The following is a 17,496-nucleotide window of genomic DNA, read 5'->3' on the forward strand; positions in this document are numbered from 1 at the left end:
GGACCGGGGGCGGCGGCGGCGGCGGGCGGGGGCGCGGGGGCGGCCGCGGGGCCTGCGCCGGCCTCCCGGGGGAGCGGCGCGCCGAGGTCCCTCCCACCGGCGGCGCGGCGCGGAGGGGGTTTGAATGAAAGACAGGACGAGCCCCGAGCACCATGTCACTCCGTGAGGGAGGCAGCGGCAACTAGGCTGGGGAAGGCTCTTCCCTCCCTCCCTTCCCCCCCCCTTTTTTTTTTCTTTTTTCTTTTTATTTTTTTTTAAATTTTTTTCCCCTTTATTTTTTTTCCTTTTTTTTTTTTTTTTTTTTTTTTGAAGGGGGGTGGGTGGGGAGCGAGAGGGGAGGGCTCGCGAGCGGGGCGAGCCGGGGAGAGGACGAGGAGAGCGAGCGAAGAGGAGGAGGAGGAGAAGAAGAGCGAGCAAGCAAGCAAGCAAGGAAGCCAGCAAGCAAGCAAGCAAGCAGCGGGCTGGAGTTGCGCTGCCTCCCCGGCTCCGCTCGCAGGACGCTCCCCGGCCGGGCAGCGGGCACCGCCGGAGGCACGCTGCTGCCGCTGCCAGCGGGGGGGCAGCCGGGCAGGGGGCTGCCACCCACCTCCTCCCACCCTCGCAGCCAGCCACCCAGCCCTCGATGTGCGCGCCTGTGCGTTTTTGGCTGCGCTGGAAGTAGCGCGCGGTAGACGGCGAGGAAGTCTCGGCAGCCTCCTCCTCCGTCGCCCGCGCTGTCAGGAATAGCGGCGTGAGAGGGAAGGAAAGGCCCTGGGGCACTACACCCTGCCAACGAGTTCCTTGCACCAGCCAGAAGGACTCCAGCTACATGGGCAAACGCCTGGACCAGCAGCCAATGTACCCCCAGTACACCTACTACTACCCCCACTATCTCCAAACCAAGGTAGGGCGCGGGTCCCGCCGGGCACTCGGCGAGCGATGGGGAGCGAGCGGTGCAAATGGCAGGGGCTGCTGGCTGGTTTTGCTGGCTTTCCCTCACTTCCTGGGCTTGGGTGTCACGCAGAGCCAAGCAGGCAGGAGAGAGGCAGGAAGGTTACTGTCCGTGCTTTAATTTTATTTATTCGACTGAATTTGTTTCGAGGGCTGCTGGCGTCGGCCAATTCCTTTTATTGTTCTGGGAGACCGCTCTGGTGAGCGCTATCGTAACGCCGGGCAGGTAGCGTGTTTATTATGGCATAGGGTGAGGGTTGCTCTGGACAGCATCAGGCACGAAACGCTGGCTCGATGGCTCTTGCAGCGATCCCTCCTGTTCACTCGGGGGCTTAAAAGCGTTTTGCCCTTAGAAAAGACGTCTGTGGAAACTCAAACTTTTAATCAGCTGAGCAGGAGATGCTGCGAAGGGCTGGGGAGGATGAGGAGCGAACCGGCTGTAAATCTGGTGGAGTTTGTGTCAGTGGATTGCACTGCTTTTAATGTTTCATTACACATTGAGGATGATGTGGCTCTACTCTGTTGCATTTAAAAGGTCTAGAAATAGAGGGTAGCTACTTTTGGAGAGTGTATCCAAGCATGGGCTCTTTCTTTTCCTTCTTTCTTTTCTCTGTAATTTTTAAAATGCTGGGAGACTGGAAAGCAGGCCTGTATCTTCTTCTTCCTCAGGGGCTGAGCGAAGTCGATGCTACCTGGCCACGAGTTGGTTAATTAAAGCTTTATTTTTCTAGTGCCATTGTATAATAGTCTGCTCTCTGAAAAGATTTCCTCTGTAACTAAGGGACAGTAACAAAAGAAAACCCTAAAATGAAAGTTTGCAAACCCTGTTAGGACACTGTATAGAAAAAAATAAAAAATCCTGCTCTGGAGTGTAACCTCACAGCCACAGATTAACAGTTTGTCAACAAAGTAGCATCCTTTTGTGGGAAAAAAAATATAGCCGGGGTGCACACGCATGCATGTACTCCTGCGTACGCGGACACACGTTGTGCTTCTGTGGCGAATTTAACACATGGGATGTTTGACGTGTGTGTCTGCGCGTGTGGGGTGCCCTGGGGAGGCTGGCTCGTGCAGACTTTTGGTTTGAAACACGTTGGTCTGGTCGCAGCTCTGAAAGGCTAAGTTATATTTCCCCGTTAATAAAATTACTTTCCTGTTAACGTTTATAGCCAGACTGCTGCATGATATAAATTTAACTAATTGTCAAAACTGAGAATCAGGCTGGGGTGAGTTGCGACGACACCAGAACCACTCAATGTGATTATAGCCTTGTAATTCCTAACAGGGTTACCTCTCATTTGTTCGCTGTGCTCTTTCTTTCAGTCTATTGTTCAGGCTTTTTGTATAAAATTTAAGAGTTTTTTAATTTTATATTTTTGTAGGGATTTTTATTGCTTTTTTTTTCTTCCTTTCAAGGTCGATCCAAATTGCGTTTTACCTTTGTGACCATTTAGTGTGTATTGTTGCTGTTGCAGCAGCAGCCCGTCACTAACCCTGACTGCAATATTGCCTATAGCTTTAACTGTTTGGGGGATTGGGGGACGCAGACTGATGCTATTCCTCAAAACCTGGCAAGCCAAGGACATGAAACAATTGATGGTGTTTTTTTGAAAGAACAATAGCCTCGAGTATTGGAGGAGAAATATTGGACATTCCATGCCTTTTACTCACGTAGCTTACGTTCTGCCAGTCTTTTTCTTTTTTCTACTTTTTCCTTTTTTTTTTTTTAAAAACTTCATAAATAAACTTTTTAAGGAAATTAACCTTGCATTTGAGCTTAAAATAGTAACGATATTTTTTAAAGCATTAGGTTAAAAAAAAGCCATGGTACGGAAAAGCTAAATCAAACGCGCTTTTATAGCTGGTATATAAAATTACCAACCCGGTGAAAAGTCATGTGCGCCTGTCTGCGCACACATGCGCTATTGCTGCAAGGACAGGTAACATTGCAAATTGGTGCTACAGTTTATATGATGTTAATTTTTCTTTTCTCCCTCGGTCCACAGTTAAGTGCATTGATAAAACCTAAATAATAAACACATACACTCATACATATAGAGAGACATGCATATGAGTTTTTTCACTTCTATAGACTTTAAGAGTTTAGAGTAGTGCAGACAGGCAGCATCTGGATTTTGTTACCTTAAAGCTAGCCATCAGCTTCTGGGACATTTTAAAGCAGTTAGATCCATTGTATGTCTAAAGCTAATATTCGGGTAATCAAATAACATTGTGGTGGAGAGCTGTATCTTTTATCATGCCTGTTGGAGCAACTCATGTTAATAAACCCCTGCATGACTCCAACTGTACTGTGAACTTCATCTTTTTTTTTTTCTAATTTCTCAAAACTGTCCTTTGTACAGAATGCTGTAGGATTCAGCTCTTAGGAAAGAATGTGTTCTTATGTTCATAGACATGCACGCTGAGGGTGGTGGTGGGGGGGTTGCATTCATTTGTAATTAAGAAAGAAATTCTAGGCTTTCTTATGGCATTTGTCCACAGCTTGTGAAACGCCGAGTGGCAGCATGTTAAATGGGCGAAGTTTTGAAATGTGTGTACCCCACCGCGTCTGGGTGAAGTGCTGCTTTTTGCTTTGCTTGTCTCACAAAGTTGTCTCGGTTGTTCTCAGAGAAGCACTGCCTCACTGTTCATCACGTCCTTCTCTGGGGGAGCACGAAACTGCGTAAGAGCTAAGTCTCCAATCTGAGTTCGGATCTTCTAACATAGCTAGCACGTAGTTACGCAGAAATGGTGTAAATGAATAGCTATATGGGTAATAGGATTATAAATAGGAAAAAATGGATTCCATATGTTTGGCTGATTGATTTAAGTTTTTAAAGTGTTTTGTGGCCTTTTGTGCAATATGAAGCACGCACTCTTATTATTCAATTTACTTGTGCTCCTTAATTATCAGATGCCCCCACTGAAGCTAAAACTTTAATTGCAGGTTTAGATAAACCCAATGTCATCCAAAACTGAGAATAATCGGGGGGGAAGGTCAGTCAGTTTTTAAGAGACAATTGCAAGGAATTCAATATGTCTCTTAAGGACAAGCATTGAGCTTGAGGAAAGACACAACCTTATTTTTCTTGTTTTGGCATGACGCTGACAACTGCAATTTGGAAGTGAAGTGTTTGAACTTCTCTAGGCAGATCCTGGGAGCAGAGTCTCATTCTCAGAGTGCTAGGAGTTTACTTCAAAACAAACATTTTTTGTTACTCTTGTGAATCAAGGGTAGTCTTATGCTCTTGCCACGAAGAATATTGTGAGGAGATAGGTTCAGATCTATCTGATGAGAAGCTACAGCAGTTTTTTGTTTTGAGCTGTTAAATAAATTTCCTTTTCTCCTTGCTGATGGCGTAACTACTCAAGCAACTGGTTTACAGCAGTATATTGTCATGTATAAAATGATAATGAGACCGAATTTCACATTGAGGTCTGCATTTATTTCTTCGGTTTCTTGCTTGCCAAAGCAAATTCTTTTCTGTTTCCCCTTTTGCACAATGGAAAAACAAAACTGAGCACCATTAAATTCCATTTAATGATTTGAAAAGAAAAAAGATTTAACCTAAACTATCTGAATGTATTTGAAAGAGTCTCTTTAATTTAGTAGACGCTCTGCTTTATCTCTGTTCCCTGCAGCTTACGATTAGACCTAGAGATGGGGTAAGTTTGCTCAGTAGCAGTATGCAGAAAAAACCTGAATCGTTTCGGTGGGAAGGAGAAGGTGTCACAGTGACCTGCAGACAGGAATTTTGTTTTGTGATCTCTGTACCTGCATTTGGGGTAAAAATAAGGCAGTTTAGCAGCTATTTCCCTGCGGTTTGCTTTCATGCATTCTCTGGATGTTTCCTATCTGTTAGTCGTGGTTTGACTCTCGGGGTGCTGACCTTGCTCCCCAGCGAGGAGGCCGAAATACCCCAAGCAGGGAGGCAGCACTGACTGTACCAGCAATGCGCCTTAATCTCTCTGTGCCCGATGCACATGTGAATACATGCAAAAGCCAGAAGTGTGATTTCCCAATGCCTACGTGAGTAAAATCCTGTCTCTGCGGATGTGAGAAGCATGTGGACCAGCCCCCAGGCAAGAGGAGCTTAATGAGTGTGGCTGTGAGGAGACAGATACTTGCCCCACCTGAGAAGACAACAACTGGGAAACTCAAACAGGTGTACCCAGAAGTGTTTAAACTGCAAAAAGTCTCTCTATGGGTGCGTGATTGGGTGTGTGTGTTTGGATGAAGCCCTTTGTTTTGTTTCGCTTCCTCTTTTCCTTTTTTAGGGCATTCTCTGGCAGGAAGGAATCAGGGACCTCTTTCAGCTGCACGCCTCCCTTCTCGTGCCACCAGCCGCTTTTAGAAAGCGTATTTTTGGAATCGGCGTGGAGCTCTCGCCTCTCTTCACCTTGTACCTACCCACCCCGTGCTCTTTTGTCACTCACGTTTCTGTTTAGCGAGTTTACTGCATTCCCTGCTTTTGGCCATCTGGCCCTGCAGAAGGCCTCGAAGAAAGCGTTCCAGCTACGGAGATGCCTGACAGGGCTTCTCTGGCTGGTGGTGCTCAGACTGTGCCTGGTGCCTGGTGTGAAGCCGGGGTCAGGTGTAAGGAGTAATTCATCAACCACACACTGATTTCAGGCTGCATTTCCAACCATCTGCAGCTTGGACTGCCGCCAGAGCTCAAAAGTCTAGCTGGAGCCCATGTGATAGTGCCAAAGTGAAGGCAAACACTTGCAAATAGAGAAGTGCATTTCTAGGAATGAAGTTTGTTCGCGCTGAGCCCTCGTTTGATTCAGTACATGGCGGCGTGTTTTAAATGCCTCAGAGAGCTGCCTTAAAGTTGCACGAATTTGTTTAAATGCCATTTAAAAACATGTGAGTCTGGTGGTAATTTTGGCAGTAACATTAATATCTACCTATAGTATTTTTGCCAGTTGCTTTAAACAGTAAGGAAGGTAAAAGTGATAGTCCTCTGAAAAACGCAGAAATATATAAACTTGTTCATTTTCCATTACTGTTTGCCATCTATCCTGATGTGCCTGAATAAATACACGCTTGTTGCTGTAAGGGACACCATGATATATATTGAAATAACGTTGAATTGCTTAGTTGATTTCCCTTTCATGTGTTGTCTCAATGTAAGTTTGCTGAAATTAAAAAAAAAAAAAAAAAAAAAAGGCAGGAAAGAAAAGAACAAATTTTTAGTCTTTTGAACATTCATATTTTACTGTATGCCCTGGGGACTTATTTTGCAAGCATATATATTAATTCCTTAAGGAAAGATGGAAGTTGCAAGCATTTGGCAGATTAGGCTACCGAGGTGTTACTGTGGCAAACGCTGTGTGTTAATAGTTATAAATTGTAATCGCTGATACAAGGCAACCTTTTGAAAACCAAATCAGTAATTCAATGTATTGTGGGCTTTCAAAGTTATCACGATGGTATATTTGTACTTTAATGCAAGTATCTTTGTAAAAATGATTGGAGTGTTAGTTCTTAAATTTCCATGAATTAAAAAATAGATAAGAAAAGACTTGTTCCAAGCAGGACGCCTGAGTTCATTTCAGGTCCTGCTGTAAGTAGCCTGGATAGCATTCTCTCTCCATATAATTTCAAGCAGGGTTTTTTAATTATTATTCTTTCTGGTGTGGGGGAAGTGGGTTTGTCACTATCTATACTCTGGGCAGGGACTTTGAGTTCACTTGCAAACAAGCCCATTCCGGAGTGTCCAGGAAGAGAAGCAGTTTTTTTTTTTTTTTTTAAAAAGTGGGCTGTTTTTATTATTTTGTTTCTTTTTTTTCTTGAAGAGAAGTCTTTTAATGTTAGAATTTTATGTAGAGAAAAATGGTTGATGTGTCTCCAGAACTTGCTTCCAGTGCTGCATTAAAATTGTGTTTTGTAACAGTCTCATCAGCTACAGCTGTATGTGATTAAATAGTGTAATATCAAAAGCATGTGTGAATAAGAGCTTTTATGATATAGTTGTTCCATACCAAAAACTGCAGATGGGCAGAGAAGGGAGATTGAGAACAGTGATTTACTCAAATATTGTCACATTGTATGTTGTGAGTGTTTGCATAGTGGTGTTTCACAATTTCTTTCCCACTCATATGGGCAACGCTGAGTGTTGGAAGGAAGTTTAGAAGTAAACATTTTTACATGGAGAGCTACTCTCACTGTGCTGAGAGTTCAGCCTGAGAATTGCGTGTACTCATGCGGAATGACATACCAATATTTTATGTAGCTGATTAACAATAATATTATTGAATAGAAATAATAGCAACGGGGATCTGTTCTGCTTCCCTTGAAAAATCAATGAAAGAGCTTCAGTTGTCTTCAGTAACGCAGAATCAGGCCCACAAAGCACATACTGTTCTCTAGGGCAAAACCAGGACAGATGAACAACGTACGTTATTATTTTAGTTTTTTTTATATAAATGGGAACTGTCAAAAACATTCTAAATTGTACAAATGGGTGAGGACATACCTCATCTGATGTTTTAACAGCATTTTGGGCTTTCTGAGGCTATCTCTCTTATTTAATGCCTTTTATTCTGATTTATACTTTTACAGCATCCTTTTTGTGTGTGTGTGTGTGTATCCTGCTTATTCTCTGTCTTTCTGTCTGTGTCTCTCTCTGCCACAGTTGAGATATGATTTATATGTAGTGAAAGTCTAATTGAGTCATATGAGATGTCTCGCATAGAGCCTGGTGCCTGTAATGAAGATTAGCAATTTCTGTGAGAGAGTAAGCATGGTTAATCCTCAAGAAGTAAAGGACAGAGCAGGGATTTTGCTTTTATTTGTGTAGCTATTAAGATAAAAATACTGTGTAGCTTCCTTGAAACAGTTTTCTCTGTAGGTCTTTCCTGACAACACAGAGTTTCTAAATAGAGAAGTGAAGCAAAGGTTACTTGCCGTATCTGTAGTCCTAAATTGAAGGCTCCTGTTGGATTCCTTAGCCACACTGTCTTTTTGATTATGTTGGTTTACAGCAAATGCTAATCTCTTCTCCTACAAGTTTTTATTACCTGAGAGATTTTTTTTTTTAGGCCTGACACTGTCGAGAGAGAGAGATTTTTTTTTCATGATTTTGGATGGAAGGACCTCTTTTTCCATTTTTTTTCTTGTCTTGCTTGTTTGTATCTCTCATTTTCTTGTAACAGTGATGGGAATAAAGTCCCTCCCAATGTATTCTCTGTCAAGTCAATTTCAGTATTAAACATAGCAATTTATCTTTTTTCTTTTTTTTAAAAAAAGGTTTAATTTCTGGTAAATTTATGCAGATTAAATTGTCTGGACAGATTTTGTTTGGACAGATTTTCTGTAGGGGTTCCTCTGCTAATTGTATTGACTTCATTCAGATGCAAATGAATGAAATAAACCACCTGATCTATATAGATCATAGTAGAAGCCAGAAGACGCATACGACTGCATGTTGACGACGTAAAGCTCTCTGATATTTTGTTCCTTGTTGGTGTCTCCCTGACATGTTTTTATGGATGGTGCCATGTGGTTGATGGTGATTTATAGGCTGTCATGTAGTGGAAGTGATGTCACTCCTATGCGATTCGAAGTTATCCAAGAAGACAAGTTGTCGAACAGATTTGTACACACACACAGAGCGTATAAATCAAGTAGTAGTTTGTTCCTATTTTGTGAGTTCGCATTAACAGGCTAAATCCTCGAGCCGTGCTTAAACGCTCCGCTTCACCGCAGGGTGCGGGAGAGAAGAGCGGGACAGGCCAACGTGGTGCTGCCGTATTTCACCGGCTGCTTGCCTGGCTTCGGGCCCGCTCCCTTCCCCACGCCCTTTCACAGCCCTTCCTCCCCTCGCTATATTTAGAGGCCGGCCGGGCTGGGCCGTTCCAAGTTCAGTCTCAATGCTGATGCCGATGCTGCGCGGGAGCCCGACCTTTCCACAGTGGCGGCGGGGCCGGCTAGGCCATCACGTCCCGCTGACCTCGCTCGCGAGAAATGCTCTGGTTATCTGAAACAAAACGCAATGCGATCGAGTTGCCTTCCTGGGTGAGAAGCTGGGAACCTCTCACTCAGGGTTTCTGGAGGGGGAGAGGTGGATCGAAGATAGGGGAGCAAGAGCGGAGAGGGTGGGCGGCTGCTTTGGATGCAGGGAGCTGGAAAAACCTTGAGGTGGTGCATCGGTGACCTGCCAGGTAGAGGGAGATTAGGGGACTTCAGATGGAGGTGTTTCACAAGAGGAGCAGACAAGGGAGCCTGGTGTTCTGCCACATCACAAAAGGGTTTGAAAGCTGGGTATCCATAGTTACAGCAGGAGAGTTAAAATCCGGATTTCAGGGACTCACCTGGTGTAATGTCCTCCTTCTCTTTCAAGAAGAAAGTATCTGGCAGTTCTTAAGGCTGGAACGATGTGCCTGTGTGAATTCCCTGGTGCTCGGAGAACTGCCTTTTTAAAGTTTGCTCTATTTTTCCCTCTTGTTCTAATTTTTCCGGCTGTGGAAAAAAAAATGGCATTGCAATTCTTAGCCATATAAGGGACTTGTTAGTTTCTTTATGTGGTTGGGAATTGTTTCTCCTTTTGGTCTTCAAAGGCTGTTGCTGCCGAGTTTGCTTTAAAGGGAAGGAACTACTTCTTGGTTAGACAAAGGCTGCGGTCCTTATTTCATCTCTCTCGCACCTCTGACCTTTTATTTGGGGACACGCATATAAATAAATTCTGCTCGTTGGTAACGTGCAAGTTGATGGATGCTCTTACGAAGGGAGAAGCATAATGGGAAATGCAGTCTTCATTCTGTTCTCTCATTTTATAGTGATGAATTTGGTTGGGTGCCAATTGGTAAGCACATGACCTTTTCCCTACATCTTCTGATTCATGGTGAGGGTGTCAGAGCTGTGTTAGCGATCTCTTGTTTCAGCTTTTAACCAACTATGAAATATTAAAAATGAATTAGGTCACTTGGAGCTCAGCTAATATGTCTGTGATTCAGGACGATAATTTCATATTAATGAAGCATAACACGCTGCTTAAAATACAAAGCTCAGGTTTTTGTCAACATAAGCAGCAGGGACGCATCACTTGTGAGTCAGAATATTTTATCTCAAAAACCCTGTCTAGTTAAAAAACAGCAAACAAGATATTCTGCAAAGACAGTGTTATCGGCAGCATTCGTTTCGTGTTCGTTCCAGAAAATCATATCTGCCTTTAAGCCTAATTAGAGCTAAGTTTTTCAGTGTGTTTACTTTAAGATCAAAACTGCCGACAAGACTACTTTTAGTATCGGCTGAGATGTGTCTACACAGCTGTTGACGTTCTGCTTAGCTGATACACACAAACCAATAATCTCCCACGTGTAATTGAGCTGTATAATATATACTTGTTTCATGTGCAAATGACACTTCTGAAATTGTTCAGTGAGAGGGAGACTGGTGATGAGCTGAGCTGTGAACAAGACAATGAGTAAGGTAAAGAATAGGACCAGTAGCACTTAGGAGTCTCTGCCTGGTTTTGCATTCGTGAAAACTAACTTTAATACCAGTCTGTACCTGAAAGACATCAGAGAAAAGTCGGAAGCGCTGCAGTCCTTCAGATGTTTGACAAAGCATTCAGGCTGACTTGGTAAGCTGAAAGCTTCACCTAGGCCGTTTTAAGACGGCGTTTGCTGTGTCGAGGTAGAGCTGCACTAAGTACTGTTAAACAATCCTTTGTGAAAACGAGCATAAAGCAGACATATTGCCATGGCCTTTAGCAAAGCAGCTGAGAGCTTTCTGCCTGGGAGAGCATTCTCCTTGCAGCATTTTGTGTTGGTGCGCTTAGTATCCCTTTGAGGCTTTTGCCTCCTGAAGATACACGGGGGTTGATCCAAATAACCCCAGTAAAAGTGCTCTTTCCAGTGGTGCTTTTGCCAGCTGCTGGTTCAGGGTGGGCTAATAACGGGTCTGGGCAATGCACGGTGGCTCCAGGGTGGCAGCAGGAGTGGTATCCGCTGATCCTACCTGCGTGCTGCTGCCTCGTCAGTAGGGGTGTGTGGTGTCTTCCTGAGTTTTGGGATTGCTGCTATAGCTCCTGGCTCCTCAAACATCTGGGAGAAAGCTCCAGGCTGCTGCCCCGCCAGGACGCACTTGTTATCTGTGTGATTTAGCAGCTTCGCTGGCCAGTCCGCTTCTGCTTTATATCTCTGCCATTTTACAAAATCACTGTAATTGTATACAGTTGTCCCTGCGCAACGTGTAATTTCCTGTAGTTTGAAAAGCTTTCAGCATAAGATTGTCTAAACTTAATAGCATAAACATTAATTTAGTGCGTTAGATGGGTTATTGGGTGTTTTTAGCATGCATAAGTCTGGCAATAATTGTGCTGGACAGAAGAAATAAGTTTTGTTTCCTTTGCTCTCTGTGCTGCTTTTACTTAAATGGATCCCTGGTGGTGGTAATACTCAGTGTGTAGCAGTCATTTCAATTTTCAGGGAGTTGTATAAACATTAACTAATCTTCACAGCCCGTTCTGAGAGGTGCCTTAAACACCTTATTTGCTCACGTAATGGCTGCATGTAAATAATGGCCTCAACTTCGAGGAGCCTATACCAGATTACCAAGAGTTTTAGGGTAGACTTGTTTAGTATCCAACATCCCCTCTTTTCAGGCAGAATCCAGAGGAGATGAATGTTGTTGCTGTGTTATGAGCAAATACTGTGCATGAGCGGTGTAATAGTGGAGGCAAAGCTGGGAAAACAGAGGAAAAACATTTGCAGAAGTGACATGTTAATCTCTGGTTATCCAGAAGTGCTGAGTGCCCACAGCTCCGACAGATGGAGTGCTCAAAACACTTGAAATCAGACCCAATACGACTCCCAGATGGGGCATCGAGCATTACAGAGCACTTTTTCAAAACCACTTTACCTGAAGTGAGTGGCCGCGACAGGCGGGCTGGATCTCCAGCACACCTGCACCCTCCTGCTAGGTGGGAGGAAAATTGGGGCAGTGCCAAGGGACTTGCTTCCTGGGGGAGAGGAGAGGAGCTCCCTGCTGTTTCAGTCTGGGGAAGGTTGTCTGGCGTCCTGCTAAGGTGCCCGGGTGAAGAGGACATTGGTGGTGTGTGGCTACTGTATGAGGGGCAGATCAGGGCCCAGCCTGCACCGTTGCAGAGATTCAAGCCGTGCTTGGCCCAGATTCTTCCAGAAGACATTAAAAATGTAGCAGACAGCTGGACAAGGATGCCAAGGACTGCTTCATCCTGCTGCATAGCGGAGGAAAACGTTCAAACGGTGCCCACGCACAGCCCCAAGACTCAGTGTTGCAGAGCCTCCTGGCAGACGCCGATGGGCAGGATGTTGGAAACGGTTGTCACAACTTGTAAGGACTGGTCTGGGTTCCAGTCCTTCAGGATAGCTACTGCAATCTGTGGCACCCTGTTAAACAGCAAGGGAATGGCAAAGAAGTTATTTACTGATAGGTGTTAGCTAAAGAGTAGTTGATGGATGCAGAGTCATCAGAGCCAACTGGCTTTGGTTTCCTTGTGCCCAGCCTTGTGGGGCTTGCCAGGACTTATTTTAGATTTTTTGTTGTCATTACACTCCCTCCCCCCTCCCTATTTTGGCTTGTAACGCTGTCATATGTGCTTCCCTCACTGGTGTGTTGGAAGTAGTTGTGTTTAAAAAATAATAATAAAAAAAAATATATATGGCATGTTTGACTTAAAGGTGTGTTGTGGATGGGAGAGAAATGGATGATATTCTTGGTGCTGGTAACTTCTTGTGTCCCAAGGGCTTTGTTTTTAAATAATTATGTGAAAACACTATAAACAAGGGTGGATTATTGGTGTTTTTAAAGCAGAACAAGGAGCTGTGCCAATGGCCACAAAGATGTAGATTGTGATTTTACAATCTGTGTTGAGGGATGAAGTATGACTGCCATGCTCCAACAACAGCCTGTGAAGTAGACTGTATTTACGCTTCATCTCTCCTGTTCTTTAGCAAGGGAATAAATTATTAGTTGTTTGTTACTTCTTAATCTTTGGTGGGTGACTTCCGTTCTGTGCCAGTCAGCTATTCTGGGGTAGAGAGATGTGAATTTTATTTCCTTCCTCCTCCTTCCTGTTGTCATTTGCTCTCAGAAGAGATTGTCAGGTAAGTTCGTGCCTACTTTTTAACCAGTCTCAGTGGTAAAGAGGCAATCTGATGCTTAGGTGACAAGGACAGACCTTGAAGAGGCTGAGGTATGAGGTGTGAGTATAGTTAGTGTGAAGTGAATGAAAGGAAAGCCAGCAGTAGTCGTGCTTTTCTTCTGTGATTTATTCCTTTTTTTTTTTGTTAGCAAATTTGCCTCTTCACTATTTCCGTTTTTATGGATGTTTTTTCCCCGTTTTGTTTTCTCATCCTTTTGAGGTCTCTTCTGGTTTTCCTTTTGCCCTTCAGCTAGTGCTTATGTGTATGTCGTGGTGCTTGTCCTGCCGTTTGACCATCACATGTTTTTTGTAGAAAAGATATTTCGGTGGTGTTTCCTAAGCCAGTTGTGCTCTTCCCCTCTTTATTTTTTGATGGTGTTTTATTGTTTGCAGGCTACCTCTGACTGTGCAGTTGTACCGTGCTGAGCTGCATACAAAACCAGGGTAAGAGCTAGTCTTTGCCTGCAGGAGTTTATGAGCAATGTAAATAAGCCAGGCTTGCAAAGGCAGGTAGCAGCAGAAGCAGAGGGAAGTAAAGTGCCTGGTAGGAGGCTGTGGTGCGGAGCAGTGCCAGGACGAAGTGTTAGATGGTCACCAGTGCCTAGGGTTTACCTGCCTGCTGTATGCTACCTTGGGAATGAGTCACTCTGCCTTCCCAGGTCATGCTCTGCTACTTCTTTCATTTTCTTTCCTAATGCTTAGGGTTGCGATCACACACCTTTAGTGCAAAACTACCTTTATGCTTCTTCCCCAGGCTTCCTCGGGGCTTTGATCCCTCCATTACTGCTGTTTGGTGGCCGGCCTGCCATGCTTTGCTGTCTGGCAGATTTCAGGTGTTGGCAGCACGGTGAGGGAAGCAGCAGTGTGGTTCTCTGGAGGTCCTGGTGTCGGTATGTTAGCATTTCAAAAATACAGCCTCTGCCTCTCTTGCTGGCTGGCTTCACAGGGGACAAAATGGAGCTGGACAAAAGAGCAAAGCAGCTGAGGTCAGTGAGACAGCAAGCCTGTTCCCAGCGGCCGAGAGCTCTGGAAATATCGTGATGTACGATGGCTGGGGGCTTGCGTTCGGTCAGGCTCACAGCAGCTGTCTTCTCATGCTCACCTCCCGTTTCGCTGGAGCTGCGATGTTGCAGGGGAGCTGTGTCTCCCACCACTCTTTGGTGCTTTTAAAAAGTAAATGCTGTGGGGGAAAGGGATGCATGTGTCTTGCGCTTCGGCAAATTGGCTGCTGATAAATGTTAGCCTGAAATTTCAAAGGGACAGTGCTCCGTACAGTGGCTTGGGGCCTCTGAGTCAGAAGTGCTGGTCACCTGCAGCTCCTATTAGCTTCAGCTAGAACTGTATGTACTTTGCAGTTTTAAAGACCAGGAGCTCCTTAGGGCTTGAATGTTACTTTTTTTATTTTTATTTTTTAAAATAGCAGTTACAAGCTGACAGGGAAATCTTCTCTCACTTTTACTGTATTTTTCTTAGGGGAAATAGCACTGAGATAATGTATTTCCAAAAGCAAATACCTCTGTCTCTTACAGGTAACACTTCATACTGTTACCAGGATAATGTTAGTGATTTAATTATCTTTATTGTTTGTCTTTAGCAACTTAGATAAAATAACAGGGATGGACATCATTTCTTCCCATACAGCTTTTTCACTTCTAAAAATCTTGTAGTATTTGGGATGCTAGGGCTGCCAGAAAATATATGATTATTTCCTTAGATGAGGGAAGATGTGACAGAAGCTTCTCTAGTAGTTAAGTGGAATTTATTTTTGAAACATGCATTTTTAAAAATACTTCTTTGGTCTGGTACCAATCCTCACAGTTTAAGTGGCAGGAATTTAGTATTTCTAGAGGTGTATTAATTTAAAAGGATCTAAATTTTCAATATTTGTTCATATGTCTGGCCTTTTTTTTTTGTTTATCTTTTTGGAGATGTCATTCTAGATTAAAAGGAGAAATTTGTAAACCTAACCCAGATATATCTAAAAGGTTCAAAAGTCAGTGCCTTCTGCATTTTTTTATTTGTCTGTATCTTCTAAAAAGCTTGTGATGTATCAGCCAGCCTCACCAGGGCTCCCAATGCATGCAATGTCTTAGACTGCTGATTTTGCCTATGCAGGAAGAAGTGAGCACGGTGTTGCCAAATAGCTGATGCCCACTCATTTTTTCTACGCATCCTTTTGCTTCCCCTGCCATTAAGATAGGGCTGGGAAGTTGAAGGGAAAGCAGCGAGCACTGTTTCAGCTCTTCTCCATTTCTAATGGCCACGGGAGGTACAATTTCTACCTCTCTGGAGTTATTTCCAGACCTCTAGTCGTGGCAGTGTGATTGGTGGGGTAGGAAGTGTCTGCAGAGCCAGAAAGGCAGGAGGTGTCCTGTCTTGGCTGGAAAGCCTCAGAGAGGGCAGCCTGGAAATGCAAGAGGGTGCCCCATTCCAGAAGCCTGGAGGTGTGTCCCCTCGCACCTTGCATCACTCTAATCTTTTGCAGCTCTTCACCCAGCCACCCAGTTGTCCCCTGCTTAATGTGATGGATCAGGCTTTCCCTTTTTACCTCTAAGCCTTTAGCTGTATCTCAATAGTGTAAACATCTTTTGGAGAGGAAGCAAAGGGAGTCAGCTCTTTTGAACAGAGCTAGTGAGTGCGTGTGCTAGTGCTTCTTTATTCTGTAGGCTTCAGTTCTTGAGGTAGAGGCTGAGGTATTTGTGGTTTACATTCAACTGATGATCTTTCACTATTTTTAATTACATGTGCTTTGAAATTCTGAGTTTTTGTTTTGCTGCTGAGTGCCGCTCTATCTTTTGCTTGCTTACAACATTAATGATGGGGAATATCCAAAGCAGATGTCTTTCCTTTTTGGGAGGAAAAAACAGTGCATGATTTGTTTAGGTGTATTACTATTACTTTTCACTGTTGGTAGTAGAAGTGATTTATTGGGCCAAACAGGGTGCCAGTGTTGGGAGACTGATAACTGGGAGGGTGTACTTGCTCCCTTTGGGCCCTGTCCTGGTGTGCTTGTGGCAGGACGGTACCCTGTGAGTAGCCGCAGCAGCGCTGCATACGCAACGAGGAATTATTCAGCAGGTAGAGGACTGGCAGAATTTGGCCTTTAGGAAAGAAATTTCATTTTGTGAGTGTATTACAAACAATAGAGAGTTAAGAGATGAAAAACTGCCGCTACATAGAAAAATAATACTGTTTCAATTTAAGCCTTGGTTTAGTAAGCTTTCCTGGAAAGAAACTTGTTCCTGCGGGCATTTTATCTATTTTTCTCTCTCAGGGTTTTATACTGCTGCCCATCACTGCTGTATCTGAATGCTTTCTATATAAAGATTGATAGCAATTTTGAAGTCCCCCGTGAACTCTGCAGGCTGTACTACATCTTTCCCTATGGAGTAAAAAAAATTTGTTGGGTGCTAGTTTTATTTAATTTTGCATTATATTTGTAAAATAGTCTTTTAAATTATTGTTTCGGGGGACGTTATTAAAAGTCTTTCATTCCATGATTTTACTGAGGTTCCAGGGTACAAGAAACACCATTGTTACAGTTCAAATACATCATCGACTTCTTAAAATGTGTTTTCCTAAATGTCACATCAAGCAGATAAGGGACAAGCTATCAAATATCTGATGATACAGAGGTTTTCTTTTTTGTTCAGTGTTATCTAGATTGTTTGAAGAGCGTTCAAATTGTATTTACATTTTTACAGGTGATGGATACCAGTTCTGTATCAGCTCATGAGAACTGTTAGATGCAGTATTTTATCTTTTAAAATGATTCAAGTAAATGTTTAAATTAATAGATAGGAATAAATTCTTAAAACTAGCAAGATTACAGTGAGGAGATTTACTAACTGGCTTGGATATTCAATTCTGAACTATTTCAGTATTAATCTTGTGTGGCTAATCTATCTATCCAGCTATGTAATCTGTCTGTTTAAATAAAGTACTTAGCTTTTCCTAAATAATTTCAAAGAGAAATAAAAATAACATCATTGTTTTCTTTCTTTCCAGTCTGTCAGAGAAATACCTTGATTAGTTTATACTTAGTTTATATGCGTAGGTGTCTCTCTTGGATGTGAACAGTAAGAAATTTTTGAAGAAACTCAAGTTGTAGCATTGACTCCTGGAGTTATTTCAGAAGATAACTAGTCCTGTAGTCCTCTGTTTACTGTTGTTTTTCAATCTCACATGGCTGTGAGCTCCAGGCATAGGCATTTCCTGCTGCTGATGCTTAGAGTGCATCCCAGTAGTGTACCAGTGAATATAGGTTTTGTTGGGAACTTGACCAGTGCTGGTGATAGCCAGAGAGAATTCTAGGTAAACCACTGAATAATAAAGGCAAGGATTTGAACTAGTTTGTGCATTTAGTGGGCAATTTGTGGAGAAGGAGGAATTTTGCTAGATTTCTGTAGAAAAGGGGAGAGTAGGGAAGATA

The 17,496-nt window shown here is 43.4% G+C and overlaps 1 protein-coding gene across 16 annotated transcripts in view; it reads left to right on the top strand.

Annotated features, from left to right (window-relative positions):
* Window positions 1-17,496, top strand: part of RBMS3 (RNA binding motif single stranded interacting protein 3) — a 708,023-nt gene that overhangs the window by 265,243 nt on the left and 425,284 nt on the right. For 3 of the 16 annotated variants that reach the window (XM_040549122.1, XM_040549124.1, XM_040549125.1), the window contains exon 1: window positions 151-883. The exons of 11 other annotated variants lie outside the window; for them this stretch is intronic. In XM_040549122.1, coding sequence (XP_040405056.1) covers window positions 809-883 — 75 coding nt within the window. In that variant the 5' untranslated portion in view covers window positions 151-808. Of the gene's footprint in view, window positions 1-83; window positions 884-17,496 lie in introns of those variants that run through there. 2 more of the 16 variants (XM_040549123.1, XM_040549121.1) reach the window with 2 other exon arrangements.

The sequence above is a fragment of the Cygnus olor genome, chromosome 2 (genome assembly GCF_009769625.2).
Source record: "Cygnus olor isolate bCygOlo1 chromosome 2, bCygOlo1.pri.v2, whole genome shotgun sequence".
Lineage (NCBI taxonomy): Eukaryota > Metazoa > Chordata > Aves > Anseriformes > Anatidae > Cygnus > Cygnus olor.